The sequence below is a fragment of the Crinia signifera genome, chromosome 7 (assembly GCF_055691185.1).
Source record: "Crinia signifera chromosome 7, ASM5569118v1, whole genome shotgun sequence".
NCBI classification, from domain to species: Eukaryota; Metazoa; Chordata; class Amphibia; order Anura; family Myobatrachidae; genus Crinia; species Crinia signifera.
In genome coordinates, this window is record NC_139223.1 from 9475105 (window position 1) to 9499158 (window position 24054).

The window sequence follows — 24054 nt, forward strand, 5'->3', positions numbered from 1 at the left end:
GTGGGGACGGTTCCAAAAAACTCCTGCAATTAGAGTCCCAATGGATTTTCAAACTAGAGACGCTGACACCCAAAGGCCTTAATGAAAGTTTGGGGTTACACAATTTTTTGTGAACCCCCATTCATGACGGTTCACAGACTGCCTACTCCACCCCAGTGAGTTGGTCACAGAGTCAGACTACAGGTCCTATATCCCTAGTATTCATGCTTCAGAGGTTTTGAGTGCCTTTGTGTGCACCTCCTTCACCCACTATGACACCTGCTAGTGGCCAACCCTGGTTCAGTCAGCTCCATGCCCTTTCATACCAGCCATTCACATCCCTCTGGTGGGGGTAGATAGCCGGTTTGTGTACCATATGCAGCCGCTTGTATATGCTTTTTAAACACGGGCTTTATCTTTGCTCTAACAGCAAAGTTACCATAAGCCTCATTTTAATACGTTGTACTGTCACTTGTAATTTCTCATTTTCTCCACTAGATGTCAGCATGTCACTAGGTTTTCAGTTTGTTCAGATTTCACGAGTGCATACATCCTCCGATTATGTTTGTGTTTATGGATGTATTATTGCGTACACATGCTGCCCAGTTTATTTATTACATTCTCATACAGTCATTGCTTGTTTGTCAGCGCAGGCGGGTTCTGTGTTCCCGGCTGTGACCGTGGTGGACCAGTGGAGGGCGCTGGAGAGCCAAAGGCAGAAGGTTTGATGTAGGACATACACGGGGAGATCAGGGCACAGCGAACCAGAGAGTTGACGAAGACCAGGAACAGGGGCGCGGAGTCTAACCTGCCAGCGGTATTCACCAGGGAGCCCCGCAAGGAACTTTGGACTTAGCTGCGTCTGACAGGCAGGTCGCGGCCCCCTGCCCTGGCCCTCTGGACGCAGGCAAGGGAGATGATACTGGAGGTAATAATGAAGAAGAAAAGGCAATCTGGAAACTGCGGAGGATTGCACAGGATGTCGACAACTGAGGTAGACTGTGGTGCCGACAATGGTGCCGACGGCTGGTGGATGGCTCAGGTATATGCTGGAGCAATAGGACGTAGGTGGTAAAGTCTCTATAGAACACAGCAGCTGAATGTCGACGCTGGTGTCGACGGAGCCAGTCGCTAGTTCAGGACAAGATGGAGAATGTCGCTGAAAGGCTTGGGAGCCAATGGTGGTAATGGCGAGGCACCTGTACTCGACTGCAGAGGTGGAAAGGCAGGAGTCTTCTGGAGATGGATAACCCAGGTAAGTATAGCAGGTGCAGGTAACGCTGGAGAGAATCACAGGGGAGCCTGGAGATCTCGGAGTCTTGGGAACTTCTCTGTCACAGGAGAATACTGAGAGCAGGTAAGCAATTGTTCAAGACAAGGAAGGAAGGCCGCAGGCCGGCTTTATCCCCCTTGCTTGTCTGTGATTGGCTGCCGGCTGCAGTAACAATCAATGCTGGGGAAAGGAGCACACACCTTGATCCAGGTACAGGTGTGTGGGTCAGAGGTGACGTGGATGGAAATCGGGGATTGGTCTGGGGAATCAGCTGACTTGAGAGTGTCATGGCGGCACCCATGCTGCCCGGGAACGGCGTGCGCTTGGCAGGGAACTATGGCAACGGACCGCGGGGACACAGGGGACATCGCGCCACACATCAGAAGCCATGCGGATGACAGGCCTCTCACGCAGTACAGACCATCGAGATGGTAATGAGCGATGTTTCCGATGGTGGGATCTGCGGTTTGTGACATTGTTTTATTTATGATTATGCACTGTATTTATTGTGCACTAACTGTCTGTACCGCCCCCACAGCCCGCCCCACGTGACCGCCTGAGCATGCCTGTCAGATGTCCTTGACGTACGCCTCTGCTTGTTGCAGATGACGTCATCATTGAGCGTCCCACCACGGAAGTGAGCCTTGCGGTCCCAGTGAGAGCGTGATGGCTGTAGGAAGGGGTAAGTACTTGAGATCACTTAAATACACTTCACTACTGCTTGTACCACACATTATTGTTTTGTCCTGACGACGGGGGAGAAATGACAGGCAATAAATTTGTCCTACGTTCACCAGCATCTAGTCCCTGAGTGCCCTTCTTTCTTCAATTGTGTATATATATATATATATATATATATATATATATATATATATATATACAGGTTGAGTATCCCTTATCCAAAATGCTCGGGACCAGGAGAATTTTGGATAACGGATTATTCCGTATTTCGGAATATTTTAATTTTTCAATGATGTATTTTGAAGTATCTTGCATTTATGCTGTATAAACACATAATATACACACAAATATATTTTATTACCACATAAAATACACACAAATATATTTTAATTGTTCAAAAAACAAGGTTTCAAAACGTGAAACAAAATTTGTGTACTATCTCAGCACTGAATTTGAATGCCAAGCAATCATTGTCTTGCACATATATAGTGCCAGTTACATATCATGTCCCTAGTGATGCTCTAACAAATGTCCCCAGTGAGTTTTTAGCAAAAAAAAAAATTTTTTTCACTTTCTGGAATGTCCGTATTTCGGAATAATTCGGATAACGGATATTCGGATACGGGATACTCAACCTGTATATATATATATATATATATATATATATATATATATATATATATATATATATATATATATATATATATATATATATATATATATATATATATATATATATATATGGACTGGAGAAGAACCGTCACTCAGGTCTAACCTTAGCTGCAGGTGTCTGTGGCTTGCTCCATTGCCATATGTCAGGAGGCTGCAACAGGTACAGCCAGCAATGTGGACAGTGGAAAAGCAAAGGCACTCGGAGACTTCTTAGGTGAAGAAAAATGGACCAATTTAATCCATACAGTGAAAATGCCTGTCTACGTTTCGGAGGTCAAGCCCCCGTCGTCAGGACAATAAGGCTGGTTATATACCAGCCTTATTGTCCTGACCACAGGGGCTTGACTCCCGAAACATAGACAGGCTTTTTCACTGTATGGATTAAATTGGTCCATTTTTCTTCACCTAAGAAGTCTCCGAGTGCCTTTGCTTTTCCACTGTCCACATTGCTGGCTGTACCTGTTGCAGCCTCCTGACATATGGCAATGGAGCAAGCCACAGACTTGCTATATATATATATACAGATATATATACAGATATATATATATATATATATATATATATATATATATATATAAAATCTATCAGTGTACTGAGGGAAGTGTTTGAAGAAACTCAGTAGCCCGAGGTGTGAACTAAATCGTGCATAGGTGGTCATGTGATCGAATGGACCCTCTCCCAAAGGAGAAGGGCCCCGTTAATCCCCAAACTCCTCTCAACCATAAGGCCAAAGAGGGGGAAAAAGGGATCTGTGGGTCCTCTTCGTCAAAGCTTAGAAAGACCCGCTTTCCTCAACCCCCGGAAGGGTTAGGACGGTGGGTCCTCTGCACCCAAAGGTTTGGAGAGACCCACAATATGCTTCTCTCAGCCTTGCAGATGGGGGTTGCCCTCGAGGGGCCGAAACTCTCCCCAAAAGGATTGGGGAGTGGAGGGCCCATAAGGGTCAAACCACACAGCCCAAAAAAGTGACAAAACTACAGAAAACAAAGAATGTGAAAAGGGACAAACGTGAGAGGGAAAATAAATAAAGAGACCCCGGCCTTCCCCCAGCCAGAAGGCCGGGGTGGGGGCGTGAAAGATTGTCCTACCCCATCCAAAAGGACGAGGTAATTAGGTGCAACCTAACCTAGAGGGAAAGTGCGCAGTGCTAGTGCCATGCTAGTGCATGGTGATTTGGGGATCACCCGTGCAGCAGACAAAGCACAACTGGATCACAGGAGACAATTGAAGCACGGCTTGCATGGAAACTTGGCGTGGAAGGCAAAGATAAGATTTGGAGCATGGACATCTATGGCATTTGTCCAGGATCGCTCTTCTGGGCCGTAGCCCTTCCAATCGATAGGTATTGCAGATGACCATAACGGATGCAAGAATCCAGAATCTTAGTAACTTCATACTCGCACTTTAGGTGCCTTGGGGAGCTTGGAATGAAATCGATTTAAAACCAATGGTTTTAGCAACGAGATGTGCAATGTAGCTGGTAATTTGAAATATGGAGGCAATCTTAATTTGTAGGCCACAGGATTGATGACTCGTTCAACAGGAAAAGGACCAACATATCTAGGAGCAAATTTCATAGAAGGCACTCTCAATCTCAGATTCTTCATCGATAACCATACAAGATCTCCTGGCTGAAGAGCTGGCACAGCCCTACGCTTCCTATCTGCAATTTTTTTGTACCTGCTTGAAGCCTTCAGGAGTGATGAATGGATGAGCTTCCAGGTCTTACTGAATTGCTGAATGGTCGCATCTAAAGCAGGCACAGAGGAGACTGGTTGAAGACTGAAGTCAGAAACTCGAGGATGATACCCATAGTTGGCAAAGAATGGAGTGACTGTGGAAGCAGAGTGATATTGTCTTGAGAGGAAGAGACATAGATGCGAAGGAAAGACTCAAGGTCCTGATTCACCCTCTCTCTCTGTCTGACTGTTTGTCTGAGGATTATAGGCTGTGGAGAACTTGAGTTTGACTTGAAGAAGAGAGCATAAGCTTTGCCAGAATTTGGCCAATAATTGGACTCCCCTATCCAAAATAATTTCAAGCGGCAGTCCATGAAGCTTGAATATCTCTTATACAAACAATTGAGCCAGTTTGGAAGCTGACGGAAGACCGGTGAGAGGGACAAAGTGAGCCATCTTTGTGAACCAGTGAACTATCACCCAGATGGTATTGAATTTATCAGACTCTGGCAAAGTCCAAGGACGGTGAGGAACTGATGACGGCATTAATTGCACAGAAGGAGCCTGATGACTGATCTTGTGCTGGGCACACTTGGCACAATAAGATAGTCCTGTACATCCTGATTTAGGGTAGGCCACCAGTAGGACCTGGTGAAAAAATCGTAAGTTTTCTGAATGCATGCATGACCAGCAAACTTGAAAGTATGCGCCCAGAGTAGCAGCTTTCTTAATGCTGGTTTAACAAAGCTTTTCCCTGGAGGAGGCGTGAAGACTTTTACTCCTACAGTGGAGAAGGCCACTGGATCAATAATGACAAGTTGGTTAGTGGAACTTGACTCACTTTCTTGCTCCCATGAGCGGGAAAGGGCATCAGCTTTACCGTTTTGTGACCCAGGACGGAATGACAGCTTAAATCGGAACCTGGAAAAGAAAAGTGCCCACCTGGCTTGGCGAGGGTTCAAACATTGAGCAGACTTGGGGTACAGAAGATTCTTGTGGTCTGTGATTATTGTGATCTCATGAGAGGCACCTTCTAGAAGATATCTCCAATCTTCCAATACCAACTTGATGGTGAGTAGTTCTTAGTCACCGATGGCATAATTATGTTCTGCGGGCAAGAACTTATGTGAGAAGTACCCACAGGTGTGAAGATGTCCATCTGGCGCTTTCTGCAAGAGCACTGCCCCAACTCCCACGGAGGAGGCATCAACCTCAAGAACAAAGGGCAGAGTGGTGTTGGGCTGCTTTAGCACGAGAGCTGAAGTGAACCTCTGCTTTAACAGATGGAATTAGTCCCTTTGCAAGTTAAGGCAGTGATGGGTGCCACAATAGTAGAGAAGTTGCAAATTAATTTTCTGTAGTAGTTGGCGAATCCCAGAAAGCGCTGGATACCTTTCAGGGTAGAAGGGATTGGCCAATCTTGGATAGCCTGTAAGCCCCTAAGATACGTAACACCAAGAAGGAAGAACCAGTACGGTTTATTGGCACCTTTAACAAGAACTGGAGAAGTGTCAATAATATCTTACAACGACACTGGCATATCTTGCAAACTGATGAAGATTTAAATAAGATCCTCCCAGCAAAAGTGCAGACCAGCTGGCGGAGAGCCAGGAATATTAAAGATCAATTAGTGCAGAGTCACCTGGCTGAACCAATGAGAAGTACCCCAAAAAAACTAGGGTCTGAAAAATGTGGACGCTGCAAAGCCTGCACATATATGATCCCCACTAAAACCTTTGTGGACAAATTTGAAAAAATCTGGAAAATCCAAACTCTCACTACATGCAAAACCATAGGGGTAATTTACCAACTGCAATGCCCCTGTGGTATGATCTATGTGGGTAAAACCAAAAGGCCCCTCAAAGTACGGGTGCTGGAACACATAGGGTCCATAAGAAATGCGAGGAAAGATTCAGCCAACTACAAAAAACTTACCCCAGTTGCCAGGCATATTATGAGATCTCACAACAATGACCCCACTGGCCTGAAGGTTTTCGGTTTGAGACATGTCCAACTGGGAATCAGAGGAGGAGACCTGGATAGAGAACTGCTGAAAGTAGAAACCATAATGATATTCCTATTGGACTCCCTACAACCCAAAGGTCTCAACGAATACAATAGTTACTTACCTTTTTTGTAAAAGAAAACTCAATGGATTATATACAACACATACTTACCTTGTTAGGAACCACAATCGTATATGATCTAATCACCTACTCCGGTGTGTCAAAATAAAACCCCTCTGAACTAAAACGACCACCTACTACCCATTATAAATAATTAGCCCCACTTTATAATGGAATTATCCATAATGGACCCCACTTTATAATTGAAGAACAATCTGGTCTAACGTATCAACCACAGACCAAGGGAGCATGACTCCAACAAAATTAGGACAAACTGTCCCAATGTCAAATATCTCATAGCCAATTAGTACATGGTACGAGACTACACATTTTTATATATATATATATATACATTCTTTTCTGTATATATACCTTTTTCACTATGATAGAACACTCTCAATCCAATACAGCTCTATCTTTCATAACCTTTGTCCACAGGCATATAGTGCCCCTAAGTAATAAAATCACCACTATACTGTAGATTTCATATATATACACAACTTTTCACCTCCATTGCCACTGACCACCAATACAACCAATGTCCCCTCTCACAAGTTTATTGTTATCAGCACATATTTTCTTTTTTGCACATTTTTTCTCTTTTTAATAATTTTAACACTATTCACCTACCCACCCATCATATTAATACAGATGAATATCACCCCAATACTCGTACCCACAATGAGCATAGAATAGAAACATCTCAAACAAATAAATACTTCTTTATTTCATTAAAAGAGATTAATATATAATTCATTTTTCAGATGTTGAACCAAATCAATGGAGCTAATCAATCCCCTTGTATATTCTACTTTCTTCTTTTGTCCAATGTGGATTATCGAATATCTGCAAAAATAATAATATACATAAGAATATCTATAAAACACTATCATGTATAGATATAACAACAGCAGATTGAAGATATTTCTAAATCTTGATACACAATAAAGAAATGAATACAGCATTGGGAATAATACTCTGCTGAATTTTGATAGCAGAGCTTATCCCTTATACAGAGGGCGGGGCCCCAACCGAGAACATGCATAATGTCAACACTATGACAATATGACCCATTTATAAAAACAGTGGCACCTAGCAAAGGAGAATATCGAAACCCCAAATAACGGAGCCCAAGTACAGTAAATATCACCATCCGAGATAGAAATATCAATAAGGAAATACAGAGTTTTTATCTGTATATTATGCAACATACAGGTTCCAGGGCGGCGTTCCATCCTCCCTTACTTCCGAGTCTGGCAATCCTAGCCACACGATTGGTTACTAGGAACCATGTGAGAGACCACGTGACGCGACGTCCGCATCACGTGACTGACGCGATGACGTCACCAACAGAGAACCCGGCCGGACTGAGAGCTCAGGGCGGAAGTAGAGGCGCCCTATGATAGGCGCAATGTTACCACATGATAGAAGCGGATCCAGCCATTGGCTGGGCGCTTCCTAATAAATATCCCGACCTCACTACACTCTGGTGGTTAGCTTGAAGAAGCAATTAGCGAAACACGTGTCCTGTTACCTGTAGAGTTAGGGAAAATGACTGTTTATTGCTAGTGCAGAAAATTTATTTTTCTTATATAATAATGTTATACCAAGTGTTAATGTCTCCTTAAAGGCTGCTCCATTTCCTACCACAGAGAGGGTTACAAGGGGAGCAGAGACTATTTAAGTCAGCTTCAGATCAACCATCTAGCTTATAATACCAGTGTGTTGCAATTAGATCTATACTTAAATATACCACTAATGAAATTGGTCAGCAGATGGCGCTGCTGCTCCATTTTTTCAGTCTCTGAATGCTCAAATAAGAAGTCTGATATCCCCTATTCTGGGCATGACGCCAGACCTCAGTGAATTGACACAAACAACACACTGAATGAGAAACAGCAACACTGTTTCCTCTCTTATAAACCTGTAACCATTCCCTGTGGTAAAGCAACCATTACACTTGAGAAAAACCCATTGAGGTACCTATTTGTATATTCTTTCTCTAAAAAAAGTGTAAACACATTAAAATAAAACTCAATCTGTGGAAACGGCATAGGAGTACATGCAAAGAACCTTGGTGGGGAATATACCCCTGTATTCACCACAAACCAACAGTCATCCCTACCTACATTTTAAACTCTCAATATCACCAATTCTTACCTTTATTGTCACTAAATGTATGTATGTCATTGGTAATTTTTAACCTCTCCATTTCGCTATTAGTGGCTGTCTCCTTATCCCATTCTGTTACAATAAAGATAAAAGGAGCTCCCACTCATTTTAAAAATACAGAAAAGGAATACACCCAAAAAATTCTTGATTGGTCCTGAGGAGTGCATCCAATACAAATTCTTTCTTCTTCTCTTTTGTCTTTTAGCCTGTAGTTTGCCTGGATCCATTTGAAGAACGGAGCCAGAGATAATGTACCCTAGGAAAGGGATAGACTTCACCTCAAAAACACATTTATCCAGTTTGCATTATAAATGGTTAGCTTGTAAATTGGACAGTACCTCTTTAACCCAGTAGCGATGATCTTCAAGAATGTTTGCATAGATCAGAATGTCGTCTAAGTATATGACAACATGTCTGTAGAGAATGTCCCGAAAAATGTCATTTACATAATGCTGGAATACGGCTGGGGCATTACTGAGCCCAAAAGGCATGATGAGGTACTCATAATGGTAATCAAGGGTAAAGGGTACCTGTTCTTCACAATTATGTCATTGAGACCTCTGTAGTCTATGCAGGGACGTAAGCCTCCATTTTTTTTTTTTTTTTACGAAAGAATCCTGCACCAGCAGTGGAGGTGGATGGTCGGATGAACCCCTTGGCAAGATTTTCCTTGATATACTCAGCCATGGACTGTGTTTCTGGAAGAGATATTGGATATGTCCTAACTCTCAGAGGCTCTTTACCAGGTATGAGGTCAATAGGACAGTCCCAAGGTCTATGATGGGACTGTCTGCATCTGCACCGGACTTGCAGAAGACATCTCTGAAGTCTCTGTACTGAGGAGGCGGAAGATCTGCTGCTTCCGTGGTGGCATTATGAGCTGGAAGTACCTTTTGGAGACAGGTACTAGAACAGGGATATATATAATTGGTCTGCCAGGTGGGTCCTGCAACCGCTTGTGGACTTTGGGCAACGTGTAAGATAAAGGAGTTATTGGAAATTCGGTACTTGTGTAGAATCACGGCTCCCACGATGGCCATCGCATAGTAAAAAAATTGCATGCGATCGCATGCTATTTTGAACAGAAATGCATCCAAATGCATTTAAATTAGTAACAAACATGTTCAATGGCCCCCAAATGTCATTAATCAGGCTGTACCACCCCCACTATCAACGCAAACCCGAAGCGTGGCAAGCGTAGCGAGCCCGCGTGGTGGCGGTACGCGTTGTATGACCTTTTCATACCCCCACTATCCACGTCGGCGTGGAGATGAGAATAGAAAGTGGTGAGCGCAGCGAGCCCCGCGAGGGGACACGGATACCTTCACAGGTATCCGCGTCCCCTCGCGGGCTTCACAGGTGTCCGCGTCCCCTCGCGGGGCTCGCTGCGCTCGCCACGCTTCGGGCTTGGTGGCTCGCTGCGCTCGCCACACTTTCTATTCTCAACTCCACGCCGACGTGGATAGTGGGGGCATGAAAAGGTCGTAGGACGCGTACCGCCGCCCCGCGCGGGCTCGCTGCGCTCGCCACGCTTCGGGTTCGCGTTGATAGTGGGGGTGGTACAGCCTGAAAAATTACATTTGGGGGCCATTGAACATGTTTGATACTAATTTAAATGCATTTGGATGCATTTCTGCTCAAAATCGCATGTGATTGCATCGCATGTGATCGCATCGCATGCATTTTTTTAAAAAATGCTTAAAATCGGCAAAAATCGCATCCCATCACATGCCATCTCATGCCACTACATATGGCATGCAATGGCATGCGATGGGAGCCGTGATACTACACAAGTACCGGAAATTCAACCATTAAAGCATTACACAGATCTAGGGAAATAATACCATCCTTTACAGCTGTTAATAACCGATGATCAATTTCTTTTTTTTTACTGACAAGAGGGGTCTGCTTGCAATTTCATGTATGTCAATGTATCATTAAGCTGGCAGTAACACTCCACCTTGTATGCAGAAATATCTTACACTACCACAGCACCCCCTTGTCAGCATTTCTTATAACCATATCATTCCTATTTCTTAACTCATGCAGTGCTTTCCATTCTTGTGCATTCATTTTAGAACGTATCTGTGAGTTCTTTTGTGCCAAATCAGTACCTGTTTTATCCATCATTCTCACTAGTGTTCTTATAGATGGACTAGTTGACTGAGACTCAAAATGTTGAGCCACCTTATAATTTCCGTACCCGTGATAGTATAGAGTCAGGGGGTACCAAGGGTTCAGTTTCACAAAAATGTTCTTTCAATTTTAAGGATCTATTGAACTTGTAAATGTCCAATTTCCACTTAAATGGCTCATGTCGAGTAGTCGCAGTAAAGTCCTTTAGATAATAAAGAGTTTTCAATAGGTGTCAATGGAGTTACTGATAGATTAAACACTAATTGGTTGTTTTCACTTTGCGGCCTCCTGCTTTTGGTCCTCTCACTCTGCCGCCCCCTCCGCGTCCACGGGTCGAGTGCCCAGAATCTCTGCCCGAGTCCGTACGTCTAAAGGGAGCTGTGATAGAGGAACAGTATCGGCATCGCTGCATGAAGAGATGGAACCAGCCATTGGTGGTTTTGTTTGACAACTATATTGTCCCTTCCGTTGTGGCTGACCAGTATACTGTACTGTGATCGCTGCAGGATCAACCAAATATACACAGAATTTGTGTCATAGTCCTGCACGACTTTTCTTTTCTTCTCCTTTTTAAATTGTATTAATTCACGTTTGTAGTTTTCCACAGGAAGCTGTACAGTTCACATTCGAAATTAATAAGGTCTCATTGCATTTTTTAGATGTAAATATTCAGATTGAGGATGGTGAAATAATCACCTTGTTGTATAAAGAGAGCACTGGTAGGAACAACGTGTTGCTAAATAGCAGCTTTCACCCTTTGCCTATAAGACAGGGGCTGCCATACTCCCAGATGCTGCCAGTACGCAGGATCACTAGTGGGGAAGCAGAAACCCTAACAGCATTGGACGATATGATTGGCAGATTTGAAGAAAGGGGTTACTCCCAACAACACCTGTTGAAATTTAGGGATAAAGTAATGATATTGGCTAGAGAAGAGTGTCTGGGTTCAAAAACCAGGAAAGAAAGTAAAGAGAAAATTATTCCCTGGGTCAATCAATATTCTGTAATCAGCCGTGAGAGTAATAAACATATTAAAAAATGATGGCCCATCGTTAATTCAGATCAGGATTTACCCTCTTTAGCAGGTTCATGCCTTATGCCAGGATACAGTAGAGGTAGCAATTTCAGGCAGATGCTAGTTAAGCTAGATGGCACGGAGGATAAAAATAAGATTAAATCATCCCATTTCTTGTCCCATAAACCAGGATGCAATTGCTGCACTGGATGCACTACGTGCAGTTTGCTCAGTGCAGGAGATAGCTTTTATCATCTGTGGAATGGTAAAAAATATCTGATTAAACATACAGTATCCTCACCTGTACTTCAAAATTTGTTATATACTCCTTGACTTGTCCTTGTGGGTTAGTCTATGTTGGCAAGACAGACACAACATTCAATCAACATATGGCTAACCACCGTACTGCCATTTGGGTAGCGTTGGTTAATAAGCATTCTAACCAACCTGTATCAAGACACTGTATGTTGTTTGGGCATTCTATTGCGACTGTTAGGTCTAAAATTATAGATCATGTACCAAATTCCACGAGGCTTGGTAATAGGAGTAAACTATTACTATTAAAATGCGAGAGCAGATGGATTTTTAAACTTGGAACACTGGCACCTAAGGGATTAAATGAGACTATAGGTCTACACTGCTTTCTACTGTATAATGTGGATTTATATTATGGTATGATAAGTTATTGAGCTAAGTTTGTATGTTATGAGGTTCAGGCATCAGATGCACCGGGGGGCGCCAGTTAATTAGAAGTGGATGTGGGTTCCTTTTGTTTAAATTGCTTCACTTGTACAGTATTGTTACTTTGTCCCTGCCTATGAGCAAAACTGCTTGAAACATATGTCGGACTAAAGACATCTTCTTCACTGCAAATACAGTCTCCTGAGTGCCGGTGATTTCACTATGCACTATAGTGCTGACAAAAAGCCTTTGAAGGCATTGGAGCAGATAGATAGATAGATAGATAGATAGATAGATAGATAGATAGATAGATAGATAGATAGATAGATAGAACTTTTTTCAAGTGTAGAAAGACAAGAAGATAGTTACATAAAAGAGAAATAGAAAAAAGACTGTGGGGTGCTCAAGGGATACACAATATAATAAAATGTATTAACAAACACACACACACATATATCATAAACAATACATTAATTAAAAGTATGATTAGCAATGACCTGAATGCCAGTAAGAACCAAGGAATGTAAGGAATCCTTTTTTACTTAGTTGTTATTGAACTAGTGTCCAGATTAGTTTAGAAATCAACAACACTTATTATTGTTGGCCGTATTTCTTGGTAAATAAACAGTCATTCAATAATTGTGTGTATTTGACTGGCCATATGGGTAAGCTAGAGCGTTATATTACCTCCAGTAGTTATTATCCCTTTCACCATTCAAGGGATAGATTCTTGGGTAAGAATTACCATCCAGGTAGCACCCGGCTTCCTAACCTTGTCAGCCGCGATGTCAGCTAAAAGCGGCTATTTGCGTGCAGACGGTCCTGCGCTCTGCCACAGCGCTGGCCGTAACTTCAGGTGGTTACCGCTAGGGAATTGTAGCAAGGTGGTTTGTGTGCCCAATTTATTCACGGTGTTGTCAGGATGCCGTGTCTGATCTTAGGTGCATACACACTGTACAATTTTTTTGACCAATTTGGTTGAAAGACATTTCCATTGAACCCAGTGTCCTGGATGAAAGATGTTGACAAAAGATATTGTCAACAAACAAACGATGAATGATGATGCGCATACCCGCCAGTTGTTCATCAAGATTGTTCGTCAACTGTGCATGCAGCTCAATTTGAATATCTTTCAAAAAGAGCCCATAAACTGAAGCTAGATCTTTCTTCTTTCGTCTGTCGTCAATATCTTTCGTCAACATCTTTAGCCCAGGACACTGGGTTCAATGGAAATGTCATTCAACCAAATTGGTCAAAAAAATTGTACAGTGTGTATGCACCCTTAAGGTGCATACACACTGTACACATTTTTTTGACCAATTTTGTTGAAAGACATTTCCATTGAACCCAGTGTCCTGGTCGAAAGATGCTGATGAAAGATATTGACAACAGACGAAAGATCTAGCTACTGTTTATAGGCTCTTTTTGAAAGATATCCAAATTGAGCTGCATGCACAGTTGACAAACTATCTTGATGAACAACTGGCGGGTAGGCGCATCATCATTCGTCGTTCATCTGTCGTCAACATCTTTCGTCAACATCTTTCGTCCAGGACACTGGGTTCAATGGGAATGTCTTTCAACCAAATTGATCAAAAAAATTGTACAGTGTGTATGCACCTTTAGAGTGAATTGCGGGGATGTCAGACCGCAGGCTCTCCTGTATTGTGAACGGGATGCATATAACCAAGGTGCCGTGACAGCGGACTCCTCCGGGCAGTTTAATCACAGTTTTATCAGGGAGCCGTGTCGGGTTTTGGCGGAAAATGCCGAAGTATCACACCATAGACTTACCTGTACTTTGAGTGGGAGGCAGATAGCCTGGGTGCCATGACAGCAAACTCCTCTGAGATGCGTTTCGCAGCTCTCTGGACTGCTTTTTCAATCAAGAATCACAATCGACTGAACGCAAGAAACTCTCTTTTTGTCGCAACAGAAAATGGAAAAACCACTTTGACCTGGAATCCTCAGAGGGATCAGCAAATTCATCTGCCGACACAACAAAAACTAAAGGCCCTTTAGGAGTTGCAATGCGGGCAGCTATTGCTGGCAAAAACATCCATACACCAGAAGGGGACAACAAACCCGCAGGCAGGGGAAGAGTAGGAAGGCCCCCCAAACCAACAAAGGGGTAATATTCAATCTATCATCATATAAATTATCACCATGCGAATATAAATTATTGAGTAAGGGATTATCATTTATTCCTTTCATGCCCTTCGACAAACTACAGGGGAATATTAAAAAAAAAAGCATTTCAAAGGAAATTGAAATTAAAAGAACATTTCCAAGCAGAATTAACAACTCAAACCATCACCGAACCAACGATTCCCAAACAATTAATACCTTATAAAGCAAAATCCAACTTCAAACCTATATCCATGAATGCCAGTATAAAATCGTACATGCGTATGGTGGATGAGGAGGTTGCAGCTATTCCAGTTAAGCCCACACACCCTAATTTAACTCCGCTTGAGAGACACGCATTAAAATCCTTAGCCAACAATCAACAGCTCATAATACGTCCAGCCGACAAGGGGGTTGGAGTTGTCCTGTAAGATCTTCAAGACTATAAAGCCGAGGCTATGCGCCAATTACAAGATACATTGGTATACCAAAAATTACCATCGGATCCCACCACACAGTGTAAAAAGTCACTCACAAGGATCCTACAACAAGCATGCCTAACGGGAATTACACAAGACATACTGTACAGTATTCAAAATACTCTTACCGCAGTACCCAATCACCCCCTTGTTTTATACCACTCTGAAGGTACACAAGAGCCTCACAGCTCCTCCTGGGCGGCCAATAATAGCAGCTAGGGGATCTTTGCTGCAACCTACGGCAGCATTTGTGGATTCATTGCTGCAACCACTCATACAACAAGAATCCAGCTATATAATGGACACTGGCACATTTCTATCGAAACTACATGTTATCACACAAGTACCCCCCGATAGTTGGCTGGTGGGTATCGATGTGTTAAGCCTATATACTTTGATCCTTCACAGCTTTGGTTCGGAGATTTCTACAGCAAAAAAGTACTTTTTCGGAGGAACATAGAGACATTATTGTTAATTTGCTTGAATTGATATTAACCAACAACTTTTTCATCTTCGATGGGCAGTACTACATGCAATTACAAGGCTGCGGTATGGGGTCTTTGGCAGCCCCTAGCTACACCAATATTGTAATGTAGGGCATTGAAAATACAGTATTCTACGATAGACCAGATTGTACGGAGGACATTGTATTATTTTGTCGATTTATCGATGACCTTTTCATTTTGTGGAAAGGACCTGAAAAGAAACTTGTCGACATCCTTAATAACCACAATTCCAGCTATAATTCCATCAAATTTACTTACAGTTTTAGTCAAACAGAACTGAATTTCTTGGATGTTAAAGTCATCAAAAAGGACAATAATATCATCACCACCCTATACACCAAGCCCACGGACCGCAACCTGCTGTTACAAGCATCTAGTTTTCACTCAAAATATCTTATCCGTGGTTTACCATACTCTCAGATGGTGCGGGTAATGCGTATCAACAGTGACTTAAACTTAGCGCATCAACAACTCAATGAGCTCATCATTAAAAAATTTCCGGCCAGACGGTACTCAAGAAAACAACTGGAGACCTCTAAACACAGTGCCTTACAGTTGGATCAAGCCACATTGCTACAGCAGTCATCCCAATCTAAAAAACAAGCTGGCACTAAAATGCCATGGGTGACGAGATATAGGGGGAAATTTACCAAAATGGATTCGTAGAAAAAAGGTGTATTCGTAGGCAGAAATACACCTTTTTTTTACGAATTTGTATTTTCGGGATTTACAATCCCAAAAATTCAACAATTCGTAGTCCTAAAGATGGAACATTCGTATTTGTATTTACAAATACGAATGTCCTACACCATCGATAGGATACGACAGAAATCACCATTCAAAAGAATGGTGATTCCTGATTTATAAGCAGCCGTACTGACAATACGGCTGCTTAGTGGTGTGAAACACCCACGCAAATACGACAGGAAAATAGAACACCATTTTCCTGTTCTATTTGCGTTTTAGCCTGCACGGATCAGTCAGATTCGTGCAGGCTTCAGTGAAAAAAAATAGAAAAATAAATAAATAAAAAAAAAAACGGCGTGGGGTCCCCCCCACAGCCGTAACCAGCACCAGGCTGAAGGAGCCGGGGCCGGTAATTAAAAATCAGGGAACCCGACAAATAGGGGCTCCCCGATTTTTAACAACCAGCCCCAGGCTCCAGGTCCGGGGCTGGTTCCCAAAATACGGGGGACAAAATGACTAGGGGTCCCCCGTATTTCAAGAACCAGTCCCAGGCACAACCAGCCAGCAGGGTAATGCCACAGCCGGGGGGAGACTTTTTATGCAAGTCCCCCCAGCCAAAGCATTCATCCCTGTGACCAGTCAGCCTGGCCAGGGGACCTGGGGGAGTGGGGACCCCCCCAATGAAGGGGTCCCCCCCCTCCAGGACTTACCTGACCAGGCTGAAGCCTGGTACTGTCCCCGATGCCCCTGGGCGGTGGGCATCGGGCTGATAAATGGTGTAAAAATAAGGATAAACTATTGTTTTTTACTGTGGCACTACAAGTGCCAGCAAGCCTCCCCAGCAAGCTGGGACTTGGAGAACCACAAGTCCCAGCCTGCTGGGCATTAAAGGGCCCGCTGGCACTTGTAGTTCCACAGTTAAAAAAATAGTGCACAAAACACACTGACACACTTTTAAAATAAAACTTTAATACATACAAAGCCCACACATACTAATACTTACCTATCTTCTTTCCGTAGGTAGCCCTGGTCCTGTGTCGTCGTCTTCTGGTCCTGTGTTGTCTTCTGCCTCCATGTCTACCGTCGCTGTCGCCGTCCGGATCCGACGAAATCCATTTGGGAAGCTGTGGAAGGAAACCATACTCACCTGTCCCAGCGCGACGTAGTCCAGGTAAGTGTCTTGGCAAAAAAACAAACCGAACACCCCGAATCCAGCCGGACAGCAGGGAGCCGCACGGTGTTTGTTTACATCGTGCGGCTCCGCCTCCCGAATGCCGCTATTGGCCGCCTTGCGGCCTAGCGGCCAATCAGGAGCCGCTAGGCCGCAAGGCGGCCAATAGCGGCATTCGGGAGGCGGAGCCGCATGATGTACACACAGTACCGTGCGTCTCCGTGTCCGGCTGGTTTCGGGGTGTTCGTTTTTTTTTTTTGCCAAGACACTTACCTGGACTACGTCGCGCTGGGACAGGTGAGTATGGTTTCCTTCCACAGCTTCCCAAATGGATTTCGTCGGATCCGGATGGCGACAGCGACGGTCGACATGGAGGCAGAAGACGACACAGGACCAGAAGACGACGACACAGGACCAGGGCTACCTACGGAAAGAAGATAGGTAAGTATTAGTATGTGTGGGCTTTGTATGTATTAAAGTTTTATTTTAAAAGTGTGTCAGTGTGTTTTGTGCACTATTTTTTGAACTGTGGAACTACAAGTGCCAGCGGGCCCTTTAATGCCCAGCAGTCTGGGACTTGTGGTTCTCCAAGTCCCAGCTTGCTGGGGAGGCTTGCTGGCACTTGTAGTGCCACAGTAAAAAACAATAGTTTATCCTTATTTTTACACCATTTATCAGCCCGATGCCCACCGCCCAGGGGCATCGGGGACAGTACCAGGCTTCAGCCTGGTCAGGTAAGTCCTATACGGCCGCTAATACGAATTGTTACACCATCGGAGGGTTACAAAGCAGTCGTATCTGACTGCTTTGTAACTGACCCTCCGGAACACGAGTTTGCATACGACTTAAACAGTCGTATGCAGTCGGAGGGGAAATACCAATACGAAAAACTAGGGGCGAAATGTAATAGGGTGTGATTTTTGGACGAGTTCCAAACTCGCCAGAAATCGCACCTTTAAAAATCGCGTTTTTTGCCGCGAATTCGCATATGTAATGAGATGCGAATTAGCGGCAAAAAATGTGATTTGCCGCGATTTCGGGCGCTTTTCAGTCATGAAAATGTGCGCATTTTCAGTCATGAAAATGTGCGCATTTTCATATATGCGATTTTGGGTAAAAAAATAAAATAAAAAAAAAAACGGCGTGGGGTCCCCCCTCCAGAGCATAACCAGCCCCGGGCTGAAAGAGCCGGTCCTGGTTTCATAAAATCACAGGAACAAACAAGTTGGGGTTCCGTGCATTTTATAAAACCAGCACCAGGCTCAAGGGCCGGTCCTGGTTCCCAAAATACGGGGGACAAAATGACTAGGGGTCCCCCGTATTTCAAGAACCAGCACCGGGCCCAACCAGCCAGCAGGGTAATGCCACAGCCGGGGGGAGACTTTTTATACAAGTCCCCCCGGCCAAAGCATTTAGCCCTCTGACCGGTCAGCATGGGCAGGGGTCCTGGGGGAGTGGGGACCCCCCCAAAGAAGGGGTCCCCCCCCTCCAGAACTTACCAGCCCATGCTGAAGCCCGGGGCTGTCCTCGATGCCCCTGGGCGGTGGGCATCGAGCTGATTAATTGTGTAAAAAAAGAGAAATTCCTATTGTGTATTGCTGTGGAACTATGAGTCCCAGCAAGCCTGCACCACATGCAGGGACTTGGAGAACCACAAGTCCCAGCATGTGGGGCAATAAAGGGCCCGCTGGGACTAGTAGTCCCACAGTACTACAAATAGTTAAAAAAGTACACAAACACACTGACAGTACAACTTTAATACACACCAAGCCCATTCATCCATACTCACCTATGTTGCCACGAAGCTTCGGTCCCCTTGTCCAGTAGAATCCAGAGGGGAGGCTGTGGAGAGAAATCATACTCACCACAGACGTCTTCAGCGCTTCTCCGGGTGCCCAGCAGCATTCTTCCCACGATCACTGTCCTCCGGTGTTCTGTTTACATCTGAGGCTCCGCCCCCTGACCGGGATTTAGGCCCGCCCATCAGCCAATCATGACCCGGCATGCCGGTTTTCAAGGACCATGATTGGCTGATGGGCGGGCCTAAGTCCCGGTCGGGGGGCGGAGCCTCAGATGTAAACAGAACACCGGAGGACAGTGATCGTGGGAAGAATGCTGCTGGGCACCCGGAGAAGCGCTGAAGACGTCTGTGGTGAGTATGATTTCTCTCCACAGCCTCCCCTCTGGATTCTACTGGACAAGGGGACCGAAGCTTCGTGGCAACATAGGTGAGTATGGATGAATGGGCTTGGTGTGTATTAAAGTTGTACTGTCAGTGTGTTTGTGTACTTTTTTAACTATTTGTAGTACTGTGGGACTACTAGTCCCAGCGGGCCCTTTATTGCCCCACATGCTGGGACTTGTGGTTCTCCAAGTCCCTGCATGTGGTGCAGGCTTGCTGGGACTCATAGTTCCACAGCAATACACAATAGGAATTTCTCTATTTTTTTACACAATTAATCAGCTCGATGCCCACAGCCCAGGGGCATCGAGGACAGCCCCGGGCTTCAGCATGGGCTGGTAAGTTCTGGAGGGGGGGGACCCCTTCTTTGGGGGGGTCTCCACTCCCCCAGGACCCCTGCCCATGCTGACCGGTCAGAGGGCTGAATGCTTTGGCCGGGGGGACTTGTATAAAAAGTCTCCCCCCGGCTGTGGCATTACCCTGCTGGCTGGTTGGGCCCGGTGCTGGTTCTTGAAATACGGGGGACCCCTAGTCATTTTGTCCCCCGTATTTTGGGAACCAGGATCGGCCCTTGAGCCTGGTGCTGGTTTTATAAAATGCACGGAACCCCAACTTGTTTGTTCCTGTGATTTTATGAAACCAGGACCGGCTCTTTCAGCCCGGGGCTGGTTATGCTCTGGAGGGGGGACCCCACGCCGTTTTTTTTTTTACTTTAACTTTTAGCCTTTTTTTGGACAGAACCATGCACAGATCACACAGATTTGTGCATGGTTCTGTAAAAATCGCCAGCAAGAAGCTGGTCTATTTTTTTTGCGTTTTTTGGTAAGCTCCCATATGCGACTTTAGAACTCGCATCCTATTACATATGCGAGTTCTATAGTTTACAATGGGAAAACATCTGGATGCGATTTTCAGTGTGACTGAAAATCGCATCTTTAAAATGTGCGATTTCGCGGTAAAAAGTGCGCTTTTTACCGCGATTTTTAACCTATTAAATGTGCGATTTTCGGAAAATGTGCGATTTCGGCCGTTTTTGACCAAAAATCGCACATGTCTAAAAAATCGCACCATATTACATTTCGCCCTAGGTTTTTCATATTGGTAAATTTCCCCCCATAATGTTAAATTTCCTGACATCAATACCATAACCAAAAACTATTGGCCAATCATTAATTCTGATCCGGCCTTAGGCCTGAAAGATGTACAAATTATGTCTGGCTACACCCGTGGCCGAAATCTAAAGGATATTTTGGTTAAACTGACATGAGCAAATACAAAACTGCTGCACCAGTTGGCATATTCTCAAAACAGCTCAAAATGGCGTGCAGCAAATGTGGCTGCAATACTTGCCAATTTCTGCTACCTGGCGATACCTTCCATCATCCCCATTCTGGGAAAAAATAATCCATACACCACAGATTCAGCTGCGACAGCACTTCATTTATCAAATAATATGCCCATGTGGACTTGTCTACATTGGCAAGATGGACTGCAAATTCAAAGAAAGGATGACAGCTCATCGGTCGGCTATTCACAAAGCTCTAACTACAGGCAGTTCTGAGTTTTTTGGAACATAAACATCCCCTCAACTTGATTAGATCTGCATCATAAACACCGTTCCACCACTACTCTGAAATTGATTCAGCTGGAAACCAAATGGATTATGACTTTGGATGTCATTGCTCCTCGGGGACTCATGACATCTTTGGTCGCCCCGTAAGGGTATCTGCAGGAAACTGGTCAGAGGTTGTACACAATTCTATACAATGTATTCTTTATTTATAGTATATGGACACTGGCAATTCTCAGGTACAGTACATAAACAATGCAATTTAATCCCATTTATAAGATTTGATTTGTTAATAAGCGGTAACTGGAACTCAGTGAGGAGCACATGGCCATCCATGAGAGAGAGAGAGAAGTACCCAATTAAGATAAGGGGGGCATTTGCTTTATAGAAAGTGGTGCCACCTATTAACATATTATCCATGGGCACAGTAAGTGGAGGCTGTGAAATTATTGCCCCAAGAGAATTAAAACTACTTTAGGTGACATTTCCCATGTAATAACATCGGCGCCTGCATACATCTGACTTGTCTATTTGGAATAAAATCTAGTGAATAAGAAATATCGCCAACTTTGCTTTATATTATTTGCCTCTTCCTGACGCCTCTCAATCTCTCTTCTCTCTTCCCCCTGCTTCTTATCAGCCTCATGTATGTAATCCAGCAGGAATATCTTCCGCTGCCGTCGCTCTTCCCGCGGGTTCCTTATCTGTTCCATACGGAATTCTACCAGTTTTATGGCAGCATTGATGAACATCAGGAAGTCTGTGGATCTTTCCAGTGTTTTTATACTGTCCTCCTGGGTGTAGTTCTCCGTGGATATCACAGTCTCAGCCCCTAGAAGCATAAACTGATTCTCCATCTCCATGTAATCTCCGCTGGATCTTTTGGTGAGGACAATGATGGGGGCAACTCCTGGGGAAGAGATACATGTTACAGTGTCTCCATAGACATGCATTGCATGTGCAATAAGACCCTAATAGGGTGGTGTTATATGTCATTACTGTGATTGGTAATTATGAAGGGAGAAGCTGAATGTACAGAGCCGGTTCTTCCATCAGGTAGAGAGAGAGAGGCATCCTTGTTGTCAGTATTAGGGTGTGGGTGGTGGTGAGAGTAGCATGCTGAAGCTTTGTGTAGGGTGCTGTTATACCTTGCATCAGCCCTATGGAAGTGTAATAGCACCTTCACACCAAAATCGCAGGGACAAGCCCAGAGGTGGGATTCAAATGGTTTGCACAGGTTCTGCAGAACCCATATCTAATATACGATCGGTTCTGTAGAACAGATGACTAAGAAGCGCCGCGGACGCTCACAAGGTACTTGAAGCAGCTGTGACAGCCGGGCAGAGAGCTGTGTGCTGCCCGGCTGTATACGGAAAGCAGGTCCACCGCCATCCGTGGTTATTTTGAATGCTACTGCTGGACCGCGAGCCAATAGGAGCCCGGGCTCCAGCAGCCAATAAGGAGCGGCAGTGGGGGTTGCTTATTGGATGCCAACCGTGAGCTCCTACTGTCTCGCGGTCCAGGAGGAGAATTCAAAATAGCCACGGACCTGCTTCCAGTATACAGCAGGGCAGCACGCAGCTCTCTGCCCGGCTGTCACAGCTGCTTACAGCACTTCTCTCTATTAGCCGCGCACTCCATGGTGGCAGTCATCCCTGCAGTCTCCTCCTCCGTGCCAAGCGCTGAGGTGTGGAGTGTGGACCCGGCGGATGACGGAGAACCCATGCAGCAGGGTGGGCGCTCTCACTTTTGGAATCCCTGGCACTGGGACAGATGCCTGTATTTACCACTGAACAGGTAGAGCCTCTCTGTGACACTCTCCAAAATGCTCTCTCTCTGACAGACACTCTCTCTCCCTCCCTGAGAGGGGCCTTCCAAAATGTTTTCTATGGGGCCCAACAAGTTCTAGTTATGCCCCTGGCAACCAGCATGTATTCCCCTTTGCAATGAGTATGAAGCCCCTTTGGTATTCAGCATGAAGCCCCTGGCATCCAGCATGAAGCCCCTGGCATAGAGCAAAACCCCCCTAGCAATGAGCATGTAGGTAAGTGGCACATGTTTCAAATATGTAATGGGCATCATGGTGTGTGGCAAAATGTGTAATTGGCATCACGGCGTGTAGTACAATATGTAATGGGCATTATGGCGTGCGGCTTTATGTGCAATGGGCATTAGGACATAGAACCTGTTGATAATTTATTTGAATCCCATCTCTCTACAAGCCGGAATAATGAACATGGTTGGCCCACTTTCTCACCAAGGCATTGAGCTCCTAGGTATGAAACATGGAGGGGGAGGAGATGGCAGGGAGGGGGGAGAAGGGAGGGTGGGTGGGGGAGAGGGCTAACAGCTTATTGGATGGAGGGCACACAAATTATTAGCGAGAACATGAGGAGGATAAGTAAATATGTGTATGTACTGCCTGTATCATGGGGTAAGGTGTATAGATAATGGCCATGAGGCTATTAATAAGTGCTACCATATTGTAAGATACAGAAGGGTCGTCTCCGAGAACCCAACCTAATTGAGTATTGTGGCTGCACTATGGGCCCTATTCAGATCAGAACGAAGGGCTGAAAATTTGCAGCCCTGATGATTAACGGATTAAAAGGGGGCAGACTAGATGGGCCAAGCGGTTCTTCTCTGACGTCACATTCTATGTTTCTATGATTCTATGACTGCGCATGTGCGATCCATCGGTGCAAAGACAGCCAATGAAGGCTAGCCATCTCTGGATTAACACCTTGCATCCATTTGAGGGAGTCCTCTCTTTTTGATGGGCCACACAGATGTGGAGATTTTGTGACGGGTTTTCCTGGCAATTTTTTTTTAAATTCAATACTCTTTATTTCATTTTATAAACATTTACATACAATATAATAAAAAAAGACAAGGACCTACATACATAAATACATTCC

At 44.6% G+C, this 24054-nt stretch overlaps 1 protein-coding gene across 2 annotated transcripts in view; it reads right to left on the reverse strand.

Annotated features, from left to right (window-relative positions):
• Positions 1–21226: 21226 nt before the first annotated feature.
• The window catches only part of LOC146019742 (uncharacterized), a 98146-nt gene continuing 95318 nt past the window's right edge, over positions 21227–24054 (reverse strand). The window contains exon 4 of one of the 2 annotated variants that reach the window (XM_083152269.1): positions 21227–22046. In XM_083152269.1, the coding sequence (XP_083008395.1) occupies positions 21664–22046 (383 nt within the window). In that variant the 3' untranslated portion in view covers positions 21227–21663. The remainder of the gene's footprint in view (positions 22047–24054) is intronic. The other variant, XM_083152268.1, reaches the window with a different exon arrangement.